The 19,581-nt window shown below is 34.0% G+C and overlaps 2 protein-coding genes across 2 annotated transcripts; both read left to right on the top strand.

Annotated features, from left to right (window-relative positions):
* Window positions 1-1,629: 1,629 nt before the first annotated feature.
* On the top strand, window positions 1,630-8,492 carry LOC126838784 (fez family zinc finger protein 1-like). The gene is made up of 4 exons (XM_050573488.1): window positions 1,630-1,747; window positions 4,720-5,158; window positions 7,477-7,752; window positions 8,149-8,492. The coding sequence occupies exons 2-4, from the start codon at window positions 4,772-4,774 to the stop codon at window positions 8,332-8,334; spliced, it is 849 nt and encodes a 282-aa protein (XP_050429445.1). The 5' UTR covers window positions 1,630-1,747; window positions 4,720-4,771; the 3' UTR covers window positions 8,335-8,492.
* Window positions 8,493-10,825: 2,333 nt separating this feature from the next.
* Window positions 10,826-15,987, top strand: LOC126838407 (Krueppel-like factor 1). Its single transcript, XM_050572799.1, has 2 exons — window positions 10,826-11,185; window positions 13,244-15,987. Exons 1-2 carry the CDS (start codon window positions 11,138-11,140, stop codon window positions 14,201-14,203), a joined length of 1,008 nt encoding a protein of 335 aa, XP_050428756.1. The 5' UTR covers window positions 10,826-11,137; the 3' UTR covers window positions 14,204-15,987.
* The last annotated feature ends 3,594 nt before the right edge of the window (window positions 15,988-19,581 follow it).

Here is a 19,581-nt window from a genome sequence, read left to right as displayed (position 1 = left end):
TTTACCCAACTTTATATTAGACCTAATTCATCTAAATCATAATGAATACATAAAAAATTTAAATTATCAACCTGTACTTTTGAATTCACAGACCACGTTGCACGGCGTAATTCCAAATTGGACATTGGTTTATAAATGCCCCACTGAAGGTAACCTAAATATATGTATACTCTTAAACATTTTATGGAATAGAAAATAATAATTTACGGAATGATCAATGGCCAGTTTTGAGATGTTGAGATTTTATTAACCATAAGCTTAAACGTTTTATGCGAGACTATTGCTGTCGGGTATAAACGCCATCAATTGACACAATAAATACGAAACAGGTATTTGACCAGTCAACATTTTAAATAACCCGCTCTTGTTTTCATTAAGGAATACAATTTGTTTTATAAAATGTTGTTTGAATAACATTGGCGCCATTATCATTATAATTATTTAATAATAGGCTAATTAGATACAAAATACACTTAATTGAATTATAAAATATTATTTATTGCACCTACATTAGTCATGAACCATGATGATTATGCGATACGTAAGTGTTTTTATAACTATAAACATAATTTTATAGCGTTGAACGGTACAACACTAACAACACTTTACAACGGTAAAACATTTTGCTAAAAACGGAGTATTGTTAACTTGTTTTTTCTCGTACTTTAATTATTGCTCCTTTGACGGTTTAAATGACGCACGACCCTCTTTACCTTTGTATAATGCACCTCTCAACCTGCTGTCAAGTCCAAACAATCTCGACCCCTATTTTGTGTAGACAGTGTTTGCAGATTATTATCAGGTCTCGCGCCGGCAGCCACCTGGTCAACAGTGACCAAAGACCTTTTCTATTATGCCCATTGTTCAGCCAGGCGTAAAGGCTACTACTTGACAAGTGCGTTTTTTATATATTATATCGTTATTAGCAAAAAAAGACACCATCAAAGCTCGGACAACATTAGACATTACAAACTTAAATAATCTCCTCAGGCATAGCACGATAGCATCAAGACGACCACGACGAACCGACTGTCTTCCGTTCAGAATAAAGGTACATACTCTTTTACTTAAAATAGTAGGAGCCTTGTTTATCTTGGTGTACTATTAGCATCTATTCTGTGCTTTTAGTAAAAGGAAATATGTATTAGAGGAAATTCATTTTTTTTATTGGTAATTCTCAAATATATAATTTCGATAAAATTCAATTGATTGTCGAATAGAACAGAATATCACTGGATAAACATCAGGTCTGTGATTGTAATAACAGTTATACCTGGCGTAGAACAATTATTGCATATAATTGCTATACACACATATAGCTCCGCCTGTGGGCGGTACCGACCGATGGTTGTTAGTGTGTATGATGTGGTGTCGAGGGTGACTTCACAGAAGCAGCGCATGTCTCTTTCTGCCGAACATGGGAAAATCAATCACCGGTGAAAAATGTCACACGAGCCATTCCTCAGTCGGTCCAAAAGGGGATAGGCCTTTTGTCTGCAAGCGATAAGAATTAGTGGGCGGAGAAATGTCGTAGAGAGCCTTTGCTGGGTCGAGCAGCTATGTGAAAACAGACAGCAGAGATGTTCATTTTTACAAAAAAATAGTCATCAGGCGTAGTTCGTCTTCCGGTATAACTCCAAGTAGCACGTTACTTTGTGTTAGCTGTTCTTGTGTATAATAATCGCTTACACTAATTTACCAAACAACATTGCAATTTGAACCAGCTTGGTAATCCTTTGCTGTGACGGTGAGTAAATACCTCAAAGGTCGTACTAAGAGTTCATTGGTTTTATGTCGTTTATACATAATATACGTATGCATGTAATCATAATTCGTTATCATTATAATTAATCTATCCCAATTGTCTGACTCACTCGTTTGGTATAAATCCTGTTAAATCGAACATAGATATTCAATTTGTACTGTAATATTCTCAACTGTAAAACAGTTGTAAACAAAAATGTCAATGGACTTGATCACAACTAATTTTATAATAGTTTTTTTCCTTCAAATAATATGTTTAAATAAAAATAATAGTAAACGAAAAGTTAACATAATACTATGCCAAAGCATGTGTAAAAAGCCGAAAGAGGTTACAGACGAATTAAAAGAAAAACCAGTCAACTTTTCACTTCTAGGTTTGGACAAAACTAAAAAACTGCTTTTTAAAATTACAATTATTAGTTAAGAAATAGTTGTGTAACAAAACCAAAGCTTTTTTTTATGGGTCCTACTTTCATTAGACTTGTCTTTTATTTGAAATTAAGAAAATGTTAAAAAAACTTCTTACAAATATTCTAATTTTTTTAAATACTTAATCGATTCAGACTTATGCTCTCTTACAATAGAATAAGGTTATATTCTAAAAACTTTATACAATACCTACTATTGAATAAATCATATAAACTATAAAAATAATATTGCCTTGAACAAAATATCTGTAGACAACAGATACACATGTACCGTAACCGATTTAGAGTTGTTAATTAATTTAGAAGGTCTTTGCGTTCAATCCAGTTGTACATTTTATTATGTCTGTATTTTAATTATGCTATATTTGATCGTAAAAATATTATATATATACAACACATAAATTAATAACTAGTAATAGGTAAATATTATACTGATTTAGCTTATTGCTTTTTATGTACGAAAAAAACAAAACATACTATTTTTAAATCAGAATGTAATATTATTATGGTATAAATGATTTCATATTAGATGGTTTATAAAGATTACCTAAGTACACAGAAAAATCATTACTTAAATTATCTTATGTAGCTGAAATTGTATTGAATCATAATGGATTATAATGATCTGTTTTTATGGTAGTGATATTCAAGCACTTCATCAAAAAAAAAATTATGTTGATGATTCAATAAAAAAATCAACTATTGCATTTCAATTGGCCAGAGTTAAAATCAAGAATACATTTTCGCTATCATCCTTAATAGTTTTGTCCACTGAAAATTATGTTTAAAATCTGTTAAAATCGTACAAGCATTAATCTCAAAATTTAAACTAAAGAAACTGTTTAGAGAAAGTTTGATTTTTTAAAGGAAGTTTAAGAGAAAGACTTTGGAATTCGGAATACATGTAATAGCGGCTTACATAATGTATAAATCAGAAACCTACATACACTTAAAATTATACATAACAATTAATATATTATATTCATATATATATATAATACAAATGTACTCAGTAACATTATTTAATTATATCAAAATAACGTAGGCAAATGAATACAAGGTAGTACAAGGTAAAAGTTTTGTAACACAAATTCGCACCTATGTGTTCCCTTGACAGTAATAATTTTATCGCTTTGATATTTATTACTAACTCCAAACCGGTGACATTCTCGACCTCAAAGTGATATTTTCATATTATAATGCTGACTTTTTTGTTTTGCTTATTTCCAATTACATTATCTAATTTATTTAACTCGATAATTATTGTTATAACTTTTAATAAATAAACTAAAATTATGCCATTTTAGTTTTCCTGAACTTTTCGACAAGGCCACTTTACTATTTTTGTGTTGATTTGAAGTATTTTAACACGTTTTTGATAAAAAGCGCCAACTCACCCCAAACAATAGATATTGTAATTTGTACCTACATAACATACAATAATATGATATAATAATATATGCAGTAATTATGTAATTTCAGTTCGTCGTAACGCCTTAATGAATGATTATACCCCAAAGCAAGTCTTGATTCATAAAAAAAAATTATAATAATATGATATTTCAATTTAATAACATAATAATATTATGTAAATCACTCAGCTGTTAATTGTACTATTGTGGGCAATAACTATGTATATTTGTGACATAACAAAATATAAAATTATTTCATATTTAAACTCACCATTTTTGCGAGGTTTGACCGATGACTGTTGACTATTACAACCTTCTTATAAGGATATAGTGTCTTTTGATAGAAGTGATCGGGTGACGGATTCTTTGACATATCAATCAAAACGTCAAGCAGCACGTGCTCTAGTGTTATTTTAATAAGATAGCATTCACTATATTATGACCCAATGTAGGTTTTAAGTTTTTCATTTTTGACACCGAGTACTCGACCGCTTTCTTTTGATCATCATCATTATGTAAAATACTCAAAATACACTTCCTACACAAATGCCAGTAATTGGGCAAAGGATAGGATGTGTACAGAACTCTACATGGATAGAATATACGGAAGTAAAAATCCTATTTATAAACAGATTTTGTGATAAGACTAAGAACCCAAAACAGCTAAACGTTAAACGGATGCAAATGTTAACGCATTTTTAGCTCTTCAATTATTGTTTTTGCCAAATTATAGCGTTTTTCTTTGACTTGCGAGCTATGGTATGGTATGCACACATTATCAACGTTTGAAAATAGCATTTCCGATGTCCAAGAGTAGTAGAGAGTTGACTTTTCAACTTTTGATCTCTTTAAGTTATATATTAAAGAGGTACAGACCGAAGAAATTAGTCCCATCGCCCCCCCCCCCCCCAAAAAAAAACAATATCTTGAGAATAACATGATAAAATAATTTTGTACTCAAGACCCGTTGGGCCGTTCCACTCACAGGCACGTAACTCTGGTGTACTCGTGTACATGTACTAGTATACTTGTGAGTGACTTGCCCGCTACTGCTATAGATAATACTTAAAATTCGATATTATTATATTATAATGTGTCATCTTGATTGCTTACAGCCAAATGTACAAAGAAACCACTATTTTACTAGAAAAATACTGAACCGAATCGATGGACGGAGCCGTCGAGCTTGCACCGTCGATGACAGACTTTTCGATCGCCAGAATAATGGAACCAGAGCCGTTGAAAAGCACTTATAAAAAATACATGCAACCGTTTGACGTTGCTGGTAATACGGCCGTGGCCTTTGACAACAGACAATATTATTCTGGTCCCCTCGCAACGCAAAGTATTCAAAAGCACACTTCGTATAGTTCTGCCAGTACAAGATCATCACACCCAAGAGACAGATTCCAAGATCAGATTCGGGCTCCGTTTACTTCTACGGCCGAATCCAACGAGTTCGAGTGTCCTGTATGTAGTAAACGGTTTCAAGCCCACTACAACCTAACGCGTCACTTACCGGTTCACACGGGCGCCCGACCGTTTGTGTGCAAGGTCAGGTTTTGGAAAATTATTATTATCATCGCAATAACAATATATATTATAATTAATAGAAATATAATAAAACTTCTACAATCTGCAATGCACGGGGGGTCTAGAATCCGAAAAAAACAAACGAAAATGGATTTTTCAAAATGGTATAGTAGAGACCCGATTTCTTTCCTAGAGTTATTAACTAAGTGACGTTAAGTGTATAAATATACAATTTTTTTTTGCTACTCTAACTGCTGGAACAAAGTTGAATGGTCAATTACTGTTATTATCATCCCATATTTTATTTTATTTTTATGACATAAAAAAATATCTTTAAGGAAAGGTAATGTACATTCCAGTATACTGTCCAATGTTTAATTAACGTATATTGACACCCCATCTGCTTTTTTTTTTTAATTTGTAACCAAAAACAAAATTAAAGCAAGCTTTATTAACTATGTTTTTTTGACATTTTCATGTCTTAGCTCTGGCACATAACCGAAAAAAGCGTAACGAAAAGTTTTTCAGCCGAGTCTGCAACCACGAAAGAGAATTTTCATGTCTCGTTAAACTACCGAATAAATTAAGATTAGTTGTGGAATTATAATTAAAAAAAAAAATTACTTGGAGCTTCCAGTTACAGCATAAGTCAAGGAGATTAAAAAATTATGTACAATCAAATTTCTGGCTATAATTGTAGTGTTTATTATCTGGCCAAAAGTAACTTAACATAGAGAATTAAACTATTTCGAATTTATTTTTTAGTTCTAATTTGAACGTTGAACGTACAACATATCTCTTATCTTATATATCTTACCCCTATCCTCTACCCCTATCTCATATCAGATAACAGCGTAACGCTTTTTTTGGTAACACTTTTTTCGTTACGCTTTTTTCGGTTATGTGCCAGAGCTAAGACATGAAAATGTCAAAAAAGCGTAACAAATAAAGCGTTACCAAAAAAGAAATGGGGTTGAAGATGAGATGGGAATGGGAAAGGGGTGGAATTAGCTATGACAAATAACCGGAAAATAGAGTAACGAAAAAAGCGTTACCAAAAGAGCGTTACCACACGGAGATGGGTTGGAGGTGGAAATAGGGGTAGGAGATAAGGTGTGGGGGTGGGATAGGGTTGGGGTTGGGGACAGGAGATAGGGGTGGGAGATAGGGGTGAGTGATAGGGACGGGAGATAGTGGGTAGGGGATAGGGGTAAGATATAGAAGATAAGAGATAAGAGATATGTTGTACGTTCAACGTTTAAATTAGAACTAAATAATAAATTCAAAATAGTTTAATTCTCTATAGATTAAACTATGTTAAGTTACTTTTGGTCAGATAATAAACACTACAATTTTAGCCAGAAACATGATTGTACATAATTTTTTAATCTCCTTGGCTTATGCTGTAACTGGTAGCTCCATGTAATTTTTTTTTTTTTAATTATAATTCCACAACTAATCTAAATTTATTCGGTACTTCAACGAGACATAAAAATGCTCTTTTGTGGTTGCAGACTCGGCTGAAAAACTTTTGTGTGAAATTTAGCTCTACAAATCAGACAAACTCGCGAAACCAACATTAGAATATACAACAAGGTATAAATAAACGAGAAATGTCACCAATAAAAGACCTATTAGGGACAAGTTAAAAATGATAAAATCAGAAAAATAATTGGATATATATATAGTAACACATATACAAGTGAAAAATCAAAATAATAAGTAACCGCATGCGCTGATGGTGTGTTCAGTTACCTATTTTATGTGATCATCACTTCTAACCAACGCATATATACTCGTATATATAAGTGATTATCTACTTTAACCATCACCCTTAAGGCCATAACAAAAGTAGTTAATATGCTAACCCCCTTAATATGAAGGGGTATAGGGACAAAAACAGATAATTCACTTATTTTTAATCTAAGAATAACAAAAATTTTTAAAATATTAAAAAGTACTTAAAAACTTTTAAAACAAGTACTTAGTTTGTTTTTGGTCCTGTTTACAAACAAAGAACAGATTCGTTTCGTATCAAAACGAATTTTACAACGACGAAATGGCCATTTTCAAAAATGTGACTGGCCTGTTAATACTATCCTTTCAAAGCCTTCATAAAATCATAAAATATCGCATTAATTTAAAAATTGTTTCCATTTGTGAATTTAGTGATCTTCGAAACATAAAAAACAACACATTTTGATGTGTTCCAATCTAAATGTCAAGATATATTAATTTTGATTGTCTATTTTCGGACTCTAGTGCATTTGGAAACTATCCAATATGAATTTTATGTGTAATTTTTTTTTTAGAAAAATGTTATTGTGTTTTCTCCATAGGTATGCGGTAAAGGTTTCCGACAGGCTTCCACATTGTGCCGGCATAAAATCATTCACACCCAAGAACGCCCACACCTGTGCCGAGTTTGCGGCAAGTCGTTTAACCGCAGCAGCACGCTCAACATGCACATGCGCATACACTTGGGCATAAAACCGTATTTTTGTTGGATTTGTAGCCGTTCGTTCCACCAAAAGGGCAACTACATCAATCACAGTCTGACTCACAACGCTGTCAAACAGTACCGGTGTACAGTGTGCGCAAAAGCGTTTCACCAGGTGCCTAGAGCAAAATAATTCTACTGTTATGATTGTACATGGCACACTTGAAGGCTGTTCAATATCGAGGTCAAGATTTAGCTGTGCAAAGAATGTCGTTTAAGTAAAATCTTTAATCGCGTTCAGGAATAAGGGATTCACTTAAGAACAACATTTTTCACATATCGGGTTTGAATTTCGACCACAGCTGCTAGTTTGGTTTTAACAATTCCGAACTTTTTATTATAAAATCATGCTAAACGTTGTTTTTGATAAAAACATTTAAAATATACCACGTTGAAAAGAGTTTGGCATACGCAATTGCATTTCTCGTTGCTACTTTTCCAGCCAGACTTGTGTGTGTGTGTGTTGGATTTAAGCGGTACTAATTGAGTTGTATTGTTTTTTTTGTTGCAGATGTACAATCTTGCTTTTCATATGCACACTCACAAAGACCGGAAACCGTACCAATGCGACAAGTGCGGCAAAGGGTTTTGTAGAAATTTCGACCTGAAAAAGCACCACAGAAAAATGCATCCGGACGATGACCAGAATCCGGTTACACTCTTTTCCGTCGGTTCAAAAACTAAGTGTTCTATCTAGATACTTTTTTTCAGTTCATCAGCGCCGTATAATTATCTCTATGACATTCCGTCAAAAAAAATAGTATAATAATATGGTGATTATTGTATAATAACCGAAAAAAATCTATAACTGTATAATAATATGTCTATGAGTAGCAAAGATTAGATAAAATCAGATAGTGCACTTCGTCCTTAAAGAAAACGCTTTACTATGATAATATGTTATCAAACAATTTTTATAATAGACATTTTAGAATTTCATATTATAGAAAATTGTTTTTCATTATAGAAAATTTCAGGTGACAACAATCAAGTTCTAAAGCAATAATATTGCTCTTAAAGATTTTTTTTTCAATCAGTGGTAACTGGTAACACGCATTTGAGGAGGGTTTCGCTTTATTTACATGTTTAGGGATTACATTGCTCGCATAGAAAGTGCGCCATCTGGTTTTGTCTAATCTTTGATAGTGCAATAGTATAGCATGTGTACAAAACCTTATTACATATTGTGTACATTATTATAGTATAACATGCATCGTGTTTTTTTTTATTATTGTATATCCGCGAAGGGTGCGCCGCAAGCTGAGCGGTAAAGATCATTATTGTTTCCGCCGAAGCGAAGTCGGATTGTTTGTATGTACGATAATAATAGTATGTGTGTAATAATAATTGGTTTATTTATAATATGTACTGTACACTAAAATGTCGGACGGATCAGAAGCGGCGAACTGTGAATTCTATTGTATGCACACCCTCTTTTTATCAATTGACCCCGATTACACTTGTGATCGCACATAATATTATACTGTCGTGTGTGTGTGTAAACAGAATAATAATAATTATGTTTAAAAAACCGTGTCTACAACGAGGTCGACCGTCGCCGGTCGGACCCTCTGTTATTGCTCAACGTACACGCGTGCAATACAATCATAATGTAATATGATTCTGTACTTTCAGAAACAAACATTAAAATTATTCCCCGGCTTACAGGCAGTTTACAATTATTATTTTAAAGAACTATGTATATAAAATAGTTAAAATTTGAAAACGCTACCAACTAAAGATTGTATAACTGTTGTAAAGATATTAGACTTTTTAATTATTCTTTTCATACTTTCAATTATGCATTAACTAGGCCAGCTTAAGATTTTCAAACGGCAACGTTTAGTACTATCTCAACTTTTTTAATTAAAATATTTTGCTGAAAATGTTGACTGGTCGATTTCAAAAATTACTTTTAAAGTTACTTAAGTATAAAATTTAAGACATGAGGTAGAGTACAGTAGAGCATAGCGCGCAGATAGAAATAATACTATAATCCACTCTTTCTCCTGTTCTAAATTTTAAAATTTGATAAAGTAAATAGTAAATACCTAAAAATAAATATTGCAATGTTTCAGTAATATTATATTATATACCAAATTGATTATTTATTATCGTATAACAGGATGATATTTAAATAAATATTAGAAAATGTCAAGCGACTTTTTGAAAGCAATAACCAAAATACGTTAGTAAGGATAAGTATGGTCAACTACGGTCGACCTACAGGGTCCTACTTGGGTAAGATGGCCGCGAGCCTATGGCCCCCAAATTAAAAGAGCCTCGCTTAGCTTCACACTCGTTTTATCAAATAACAACCACAGTCTATACTTTTATTTTTGTAAAATATGAAAAAAAATATTCTCACTTTGAATACAGTTTAAAACTATATTAAATATCAGAACGTTAAAAGGCTATCTCTAATCAAATAACTAGTTATGTGAAGAAATAAAGAATATCATTATCACTGGGCGGCTTTGTGATTTTCAAAAAAAATTGCTGTTAAAATTGAAATGTGCCGAGTACTGTTATGGGTCAGCTGTGAGGGTAAACATTTAAATTTATTTTTACAGCGTTACCTTTTCAAAATAAAAACCCCGGTATTATTACAGTTTTAAGTGGTTCCCAGTAGTGGTAACGAAAATATCAAATGTTTGGGGAGGTATTTATTTAGTTTATGAGTAGGGACCCCCTCAGAGATATTTTCCCATACGGTTGTAATATGTTCAAATCGGGCTTTATATTATAATATTATACCAACCGAAAACAATTTTAGCTTCAGGGGCCCGTACGTACTTATAGCGGTGCTCTCTACAGGAACAACCCTATCTGAGTGCGGTTCGACGGCCGGCAGATGGCGACACGTTTATCGACAGCTACCGGAGTCGGTACTCGGTAGAAAATGCACAGAGTAGATATATGTACAATATAATATAGTAGAATATTGTTATTGTGGGAATGTTTGTATGGGTGTGTGTATTTAATATTGGTTAATGTGATGTCGGAGATAACGACGGTAAAACGACCATCGAAGGGGGGAAGGGCCATTAAGGATATTACCGTGGACTGCGGGGGGCGATAAATATCTGCGGTGGCGTTAAGTCCGAGCGCTGCGCGCGCGCCCGTGTGACGGGATATATACTTACCACCTACTATTAATACACTATATACACCTGGCACGCGACAGATACTTACCTGCAAGTAGAGAGATAGTTGTCTGTGCCGCCGCAGTCGCCGCGCGACCGCCGGTCACGAGTGTTTTTTTTTTAATAAATACACATCAACAATTACCGTTTAACACGAGTTTTTACCCGGTTGTTTTCAAAAATATAATATTTGCATCGTCCGTCGATATTATTGAATAAATTGGAAGAAAACAATTTTTAATTCCCACGGTAGTTTGTGCTGTAAATATTATTATGCGTTGACCGAGCGGTACTCAAGTGGTGTGCATACATATACTGATAATATTATAATAATTGTAAATTGTGCGATTTCGGATGCACGTGTCCATGGCATCGTCGGAAGTGCAACAACTATTGCCGGAGGTGAGATAATGATTTTGTGTTATTTTTCAACGGATCTGTTTTTTTTACATGGGCGCAATCTGAGCGGGTCTTGTGTATCCCAAAATCGTCAGCTTTACAAGGTCGCCCGCATGTGAAAATTCAGGGAGGGGCCGCCTTTGATTTTGTAATAGATTTTACAAATTTGGGTTATTGGATATACATTTTTTAACTTGCGGAGAAGCTAGGGGGGGAGTTGTCACCCCTGCCTCTCCCTGTGGGCGCCCTTGCAGCTTTATAATATTTTCGGTGTTTAACCTCCCTCGTTGTTTTAAACGAAATCGCGCTATTGACGCAACTAGAAGGGATGGGGCTAAGGAAGTTCAGACCTTTTAAAATCTCTGAAAGCTCCCTCAGAACTTTAGTAAAAATTATAAACCTTACTTGGAGGTTGAGGTTGTGTCTGATTGGTTGCTGACTTTTTTTTTAGAGCCTGAACAACTGTCGCTGTCTCGGATAAAAATATATTATGTTTTAATTACTATTCGGCAATGTCGTTTGAGTGTGCCTTAAACAAAAACGGTTCGAAAAGCTCCTCTGCGGATTTGACGGGCACACCGACCGACCGCGTTCATTGTCGGCCGTTGAAATCTCTCAGGGGGGAAAGTCTGGCCGGACTCGACGTGCACGCGTTATTACAATATAATATGTAAACGCATTGTGTGTATTATGCAATACCTATACTCGGTGTGGTTGTCGCGTGCCGTACCTACACCTGTATTATAGTTAGAAAACGGTCGGCCCGTCCCGGATAACTAGATCAACGCGCGCGGTACGGAAACCTGTTGGCCGAACAATTCTCTTATATAGATCACAGACTCCGGGTGTACGGTGTATAAAAAACGCGTAACCGATATAATATATTATACGGACGGGTTATGTAACCGACGTCGAACAATCTCTAATCTGATAATGATAATAATAATAATATATAAAATTCGAGCGAGCAATCACAATACACTGCGGTAATTATTATAGGAGTGGGGGGAAAGTTAAATAAAATAAATTCAGCTGTGAACGATTTTTTAGCAACGAAACCCGTCGACCTTGATTGCCCGTTGCTCTCGATTGGAATCCACTTTTCCGCATACCACCCCGGCGGTAGCCAAGTTTATATTGTACATAGGTGTAAACGGTTGGGGCCGTTCCACTTGTCCTTCACCCTTTTTGAGCGTGGGACCATTGCAGACATCCGGGTTCCGATTGCTCTGATAGTTGGGTATACACGAATAATCTATCGGCTCGACAATATTAATATCGGAACTGTTGAAATTCAAATTTATTTCGAGTCAATTAGAATGTGTCAACGGCCAAATAGGATACTGCATCCTTATAAACCTTTTAGCTGATTTCTCCGTTCCGCGGAAAAACATTAAATCGTGGTTTTGGGTCTTACGACACTCTTTACATATAGTGCCCTGCAGTGGTGTGCCCATAGGGTATACTCCATATACGCCGTATACTCTCAAGTATCAAGTAATTTGCGAAAAATTTTATTATTGTTTTTGTAGTAAGTGGTTCATGTCTTTATAGAAACCGAATAAATAATAATATATGTTTTTTTTTGTACGGAAATTATTTTCCACCGGCAAAAACTGCGCTACGACGACGTCGTCAGTAAAGATATAACATCTTTACGACATTGTTATACTGAATAGTAGTTGTACTAAATTAATCAAGTCATAAATATAAATATATTATATTTATAAAGATAATAAGTTGGACGTTTTCGGTTGTGCACTAGGCCTATTTTTATCACAAAATTATTATTATTTTGGAAAGTAACGTCATAACTCATATTATTAGTTCATAGTTAATAGCATGATATGGAAGACCTTTTTTTTTTTCTTTAGGACTCTAACTTTTTCATAGAAATTAAAAAAAATTGTGCTGAGTAAACCCTCAACAAATTTGATGAAAACATCTCTGGTACCCTGTACCCACAACAAAGCCGTGACCATGTAAACCTAACCTAACCGTAAAATATGTCTATGTTAAAAGACCACCATTGACCATGTGCAATTTGTGTTGTTTTGACAGGACGATTGTTGGCAAGTGTGGGCGCCGCAGCAAGACCAACAGCTGTGGCTGGGACATCACCAGGGGTACCACGGGATGACCGCGGGCACGGGATACCAAATGCACCACGCCGTCGCGGCTGACCCAAGTCCTTCGGCCGCCGCCGGTTACGGAGACGAATACCTTCTCGATCTGGACACGTTAATCCAAGACCTGGTGTACGACGGCCAGACGACTACCGGCGGTCATCCGGTGGAATCGGCCGCGGCACCACAGCCACCGCTTTCGGCGACCGAACCGCTGTACGCCGCCGCGGACTACGGATCGTGTAGGCTGGCCGGCGACGGGTACGGATGCGACTCATCGTACAACGGATCCATTTATATATATCCGGCCGGCGCGGCGGAGTCCGACGGCGCCCGCAACGTGGTGCACCAACAACGACAGATGACCGCGGCCGGTACCGCGGTGAGCACCGCGACACCGCTGTCTCCGTCGACCGAAGCCAAAAGCCGGGCGCCACCGACCACGGTGCACGGCCGCGCCAAAAGACCGCAGGCCGCCAAGAGGACCGCCGCCGGTGGACAAGGCAAGAAATCGACCGGCAAGACGAGCACCATACACAGGTGCGAACATCCCGGCTGCGGCAAACAGTATACGAAAAGCTCCCATCTGAAAGCCCATCACCGCACGCACACCGGCGAAAAGCCGTACCGGTGTCCGTGGGGCACAAACGGTTCCGTGGCCGGGTTGCCGTCGTGCAACGGAAACGTCGCCGGAGTGCTGGCCGATGTGGTGCCGGCGGGTTCCGACCAGAGCGCGGGCCGATGTCCTTGGCGGTTCGCGCGGTCCGACGAACTCACCCGTCACTACAGGAAACACACCGGCGATAGACCTTTCAAGTGCACACAGTGTTCCAGGGCCTTTTCCCGATCCGACCACTTGGCGTTGCACGTGAAGAGGCACCTGACCTCTCCTTGAACCGCCTGCCCGCCCCTTGTGACTACTTGACAGTAAATCTGTGTTTTTGGCATATAAATTACTATATACCTACGCGTTTAGTATAGAGACGTGCACTATTATTTCTTATATTAGTTATCGAAAATCAACTAATTTTTTTTTACACCCGGCACGTTGTCTCTCCCGCCGTTTCTCCACTGCTCATGGCACGATACCTTTTCGATTCCAATTCGATAGGTTTTAACTTAACCGTTGACGAGTGTTCTTATAGCAAAATTACATTTGTATTAGGAGTCGTAACGACTAACGGTTGGATACGAAAACTGTATACCTAACCCCTCTACATTTAAATAAAAAATAGCTGTAACTTGTTTCCTCCAAGTTCAGCGTTGTTAAAACAATGTCAAAATTTCAGTGGCGGATCAATAGCAACAGGCAAAAGTGATACTGGTCTATCAAAGGTAAACAAAAAAAACTAATACAAACATTCCTTTATTTATTCTTATGAAATCCTGTTCAACCTTACTCTCTAATCAAAATGATGGTTAATCATATTATAACTGTAAGCTTCTTAATCCCAATTCCACTTCAAATTACAAACCGGGTGGGATTCAAAATTTAATAAAATGCGTCTGTGAACTTTAAATTTCATTATATTATACTTAGGTCACCAATTTTTACATCATTAATGTACATCGTCACTCAAATAAATAATAAATTACATTAATCGTTAATCACGAGAGAAATTAGAACTTTTTAGTCTTTTATAACAACTCATTAAATTTATTTCATCTGAAATACACATAAGGTAGTTCATCATTAAAAATTATGAGAAATTATCAAGATAAAAATAAAATATTTATTCATGAGTAATTTAATTAACGAACAAAATTAATTTTTACACGCTTTTTATTAATTGTACGACAACCAATATTCGATAGTAACTTATTAGAATACATTTTTTCTAAAAAAAAAAAAAAAAATTTCTTGTTGACTATCAACAAAGGTATGCTTTGTACCAAGTTGGTAGTAGCATTGATTTGTATTTAATCAATGGTAGTAGTAAACCTGTAGGTTATGCTCATTGAAAACAAAACAAGTTGAAGAATTATATAAACCCCATTGAAGTTGAGTTATTGTTGTAGATACTACATTAATACATCATATATAGATAAACGGTTTAATCAACCGTAATATAGTTATTTAGACAGTGCCTATTGTGTTTCCTAGTTCATGCGTTTTCCTTGATTCGCCGCTGTTATGAACCTTACAACTTACTCTAAAATCACAAATTCCACATTGATTATACAGTTTTGCTACTTCTTTTTAGTATGTATATAAATAGATTATGACATTTGTAAATACGTGTTATTGTAAATAAATAATTTGACTACCGCTGAGAAAAGCTTCGCCTATTGCGTAGTGTTTTTTTTAGTAAAAATGGATATTGCACCAAGACTATAATATTATGGCCATATGATTAATTATATACATTTAACTATAATAAACATTACCTACATTGATGTTATTGGACGTCGGACGAACGCTAAATCGTTAATATTACTATTAGCGTTAATGTCAATCAAATCAATCCTATTACGATAATAATTTTAAAAAAATTAAGTTTACTTGACTTAAGGTTCATTCGGGTTGTATTAACGAAACAAAAACTACGACGGGAGAGACATATAATATTAAAACAATGTAATAAAAATAATATTTAAAAAAATACCTATTAATTGTATCTGTATATTTTGTATTGTGCCTTATAATAGTGATATAAATCAAAAATTTCAAACGAGCTTATAAATATTATATATATAAAACTATGTTTTGTTTTTTAATTGTATTTATTTGTTATTATTATTATTGTTTTTTTCCTCTTTAAATTTAGTCATGTAATAAAAAAAAAACGTGTGTTGCCATTATAATTATTAAAATAATATGAATATATACAAATTGTAAAACTACCTACTCGGCGTTTTATGTATTATTATTTTTTTTGCCGGTGTGTAATACTATACCGTGTGGTGTAATTAATATAGATGTGACTGCATACATATATATATGTAATGGACAAACTCACACAAACATTTATATATATATATATATAAATATTTGGCCGCCGTTTATCAGCGCCGATGCGCCTTGGCGTTGATTAATAGCCGCACGGCAAACAGAGGAAGTCACGCCATCCATTAACGAAATGAAAACGGACAGCGGAAGTTTTTTTTAAACTTCCGACGGTAAAAGCTATGGATTTTATGACGTACCAATGCATTAGTTAAATTGGAAATAAAAAGCAACTTGACTCGGTTAGGTACCAAACCGTGTATTTGCAAACATCCGTTCTGAACGGGGAGGGCCGAGCACCGCACTCTCGAATTTGTCTTTTTCCAAAGCGACCACTCCGGGGCTATTCTTCGGGCCCATTATCGACCAGCAGAACTTACAAAACTTATAACTTAACTTAAAACTTATATAATGTATAGCAGACTGGAGTACAAAATACACACAAGCCGTACGGACACAATTTGTTGTAGTTATCGCCCCCGGGCATCTATATGTACATGGGTACATAAAACATATATAGCAACCGCAATAATAATAATTATACCCACTCGAATACGCTAAATCACCTACCGCGTAATAATCATTATTTGTTTACAGAACTGTATTAAATCGAATATTTGCATTATTCATAACTAACCCTATTATATATATTATTATATATTATATATTATATGCGTTTCCCGTTTGGCTGATCTGTATAGGCTGATGTCCAACCCGCTGAAATATAGTTCACACAATATCAAACAAACAAAAAAACCTGCTCAAGTTGAAAGGGTGTGCGTTACGCAATAACCGGTTCTGTTAAACTACTAATTGATGTCTGATGAATATAATGATATTATAATAATATATTGGCTGCATTATTATCATCAATTATATAGCAAAATGTAATTTATTTTAGTTTAGTATATTAAAAAATAAAACATAAGTTCAAATGACTAATATTAGTAATTATAAGATATGAGTGTAGAGTTACTTCGCCAGTGAATAAATACTTTTGTTTTTTATTTACTAAATATTTAACTAGATCAGAATTAATAATTTAATTATTCAAAAATATAGTTTATATTACCGATGAGTTCAACGTTATTATTTTTCATGTCACGACGTTGGGACAATAATAATTGTTCATACTACTTTCTTGATTTTAAAAAATCAAGTAAGTATGGAAAATAAAATATTAAAAAACGTTGATGTTGATAACTTTAAGAGCTTGTCTCGAATAGGAAAAAAACAAAATGCTACACACTAATAGTGAGAAGATAAATATTTGTCTTGGCTTTAATATAAGTTAATATACAGGACATGCTTTTGTAAGATTTTTAAAAGAAGCAACTCTTTTAAAATGGCTTATTGAAAAATAAATGGATGTAATGGTTACCTAAATATTTTATTACATACAACACCTTAACCAAAACTTTATATACATTGTTATTAAACCCAAATGGCATCAGCTCATTATTACTACTATTTATAAATCATGTGTCTTGGTCTAATAAGTCTAATAAGTCGATGAGTCTCACACGATTGTTAGTAATTATTTTCGTGTTGTACTAAAGATATCAAATTGCCCATGCCAGATCATCGTACCTACTACAAGTTACTAGTTTTGGAATTGAAACGAATAGGTATTCATTTTTGGACTTAGACAAAAGTACAATGATTCTTTCTTTTACAGGTTCACCCCTGTGCAAGGGTATCGAACAGTATCTTATAAAAGGTTACGGGGTCACGACTTAAAGCAGTTACTCGATAGAATCAATATCATAAGAAATATAATTAAAGCGCATGGCTGGCGTCCGAGCCACTAAATTTTACAACTTATATGTTGGTAAGCAAGTTCGATTATTATTACATTAACAATAATAATCTGTAACAATTTTTTTTTTGTTCTATAATTTTATACTATATTATCGATGTAATAAGTGCGTTATGCAAGATGTACAATTTCTAAATGTTATTTTAAGTAAAAGTAGTCGTTACGTATCCGTATGATAATATGTTACATTGTTTCTAAAAAAAAATAAATAAATAAATTACATCATAAAATTTTTTAAACAAATTAGATCACGGCGCAAAAGTTGTCATATTAAGTGGACTGTACTGAATGTTTAAGCGGCAGTTATGTAATAATATAATATAGTTTACATTTATTAGTACCACGGGTACTATACCTAACCTATCTACATGATTTATAGAATTATTTATCGAATACAAATACTGTTGACGTACAAAGGTGTTTTCTATAATACGTTTTATATTAATAAACATATTTTATTTTTTATTTAAAATTAGTATTTACTGGAACTATACTGCATGTATACTTACATCAATAGACTCTAACTTTATGGCCAATTAAACCGGAATAGATAATTAATTCTTGTGTAATATTATAACCAAGAGGAAACACCGCATTGGTATTTGATATGGTATTATACTTGTGTCATGTGTTATTTGACTATTTACATATTAACAGCACTAACGAAAATAAAAAAAATGCAGTAATCGAAACTAAATTAAAGTTTTTCGAGCTATCCACTGACATTTAGTAAACATAATGTTTTCCTGTACTCGAGTGTATTATTATGTAAGCTTTATACTGACAACATCATAGGTAACGCGTGTTTTGGGAGGTTTGCATTTATTATTTTATCGCGTTCACGTCGAGTAGATTTGAATACATCCAGAAGATGTAATAAAGTTTCTCACAAGAAAAACCCAACGATTTCATTTTAACCAGATTGGCTAAGTTATAATATTATTGTTGTCTGTTAAAAATATGTGGTTTAATATCGTCTGGAATTTAATTATACTGAGAAAAATATAAGAAATCTGACAAAAATATATACAAACAGGTTTTATATTCATAGTATTTATGTATTTGTTTATTAATTGTATTGCTATTTATTGAGTTTACAAATTTATTTATTATAAAAAATAATTAAAAGGAAAATTAAATACATATATTTGACTTGAAATCTTTGTTTTTATATTTTTTCTAGTTTAAAATATCATTTGGAATATATTTTGTATAGATGTAAATATAATATAATAAGAACATTTGTAAAAAAAAAAATTTATGCCGAAGTATAAAAATGTTTTTAACCAGGTAAGTAAACTGAGTGTTTTTATTATCTGCTTTGGTCAATTACGTTTTAAATCTATAAACAATTATCTTGAAAATTCGAAAACAGTGACTTATTATAGCTATTTTCTTTCTCCATTGTACTCTTTTATTTTTGGTTGCAAAAAACTGAGACGATTGAATTTTAAGACATCAAGAAGGCTTAATCTTTATTTTTTGTCTAAACTTGTATAGATACATG

The sequence above is a fragment of the Adelges cooleyi genome, unplaced genomic scaffold (assembly GCF_023614345.1).
Source record: "Adelges cooleyi isolate 19-005CV unplaced genomic scaffold, UGA_ACOO_1.1 ACOO_flye_CR_arks_rails_tigmint_CR_PRNA_30, whole genome shotgun sequence".
Classification (NCBI taxonomy): domain Eukaryota; kingdom Metazoa; phylum Arthropoda; class Insecta; order Hemiptera; family Adelgidae; genus Adelges; species Adelges cooleyi.
Note: the sequence above shows the minus strand (reverse complement) of the source record. Positions and strands in the feature narration are given on the sequence as shown.

Excerpts from the sequence above, each read along its gene's own strand:
- LOC126838784 (XM_050573488.1), top strand. The coding sequence starts at position 4,772 with ATGGACGGAGCCGTCGAGCTTGCACCGTCGATGACAGACTTTTCGATC. Across the intron at positions 5,159-7,476 it reads CCCGACCGTTTGTGTGCAAG|GTATGCGGTAAAGGTTTCCG; the intron begins GTCAGGTTTTGG and ends TTTTCTCCATAG. Across the intron at positions 7,753-8,148 it reads GCGCAAAAGCGTTTCACCAG|ATGTACAATCTTGCTTTTCA; the intron begins GTGCCTAGAGCA and ends TTTTTGTTGCAG.
- LOC126838407 (XM_050572799.1), top strand. The coding sequence starts at position 11,138 with ATGCACGTGTCCATGGCATCGTCGGAAGTGCAACAACTATTGCCGGAG. Across the intron at positions 11,186-13,243 it reads TGCAACAACTATTGCCGGAG|GACGATTGTTGGCAAGTGTG; the intron begins GTGAGATAATGA and ends TTGTTTTGACAG.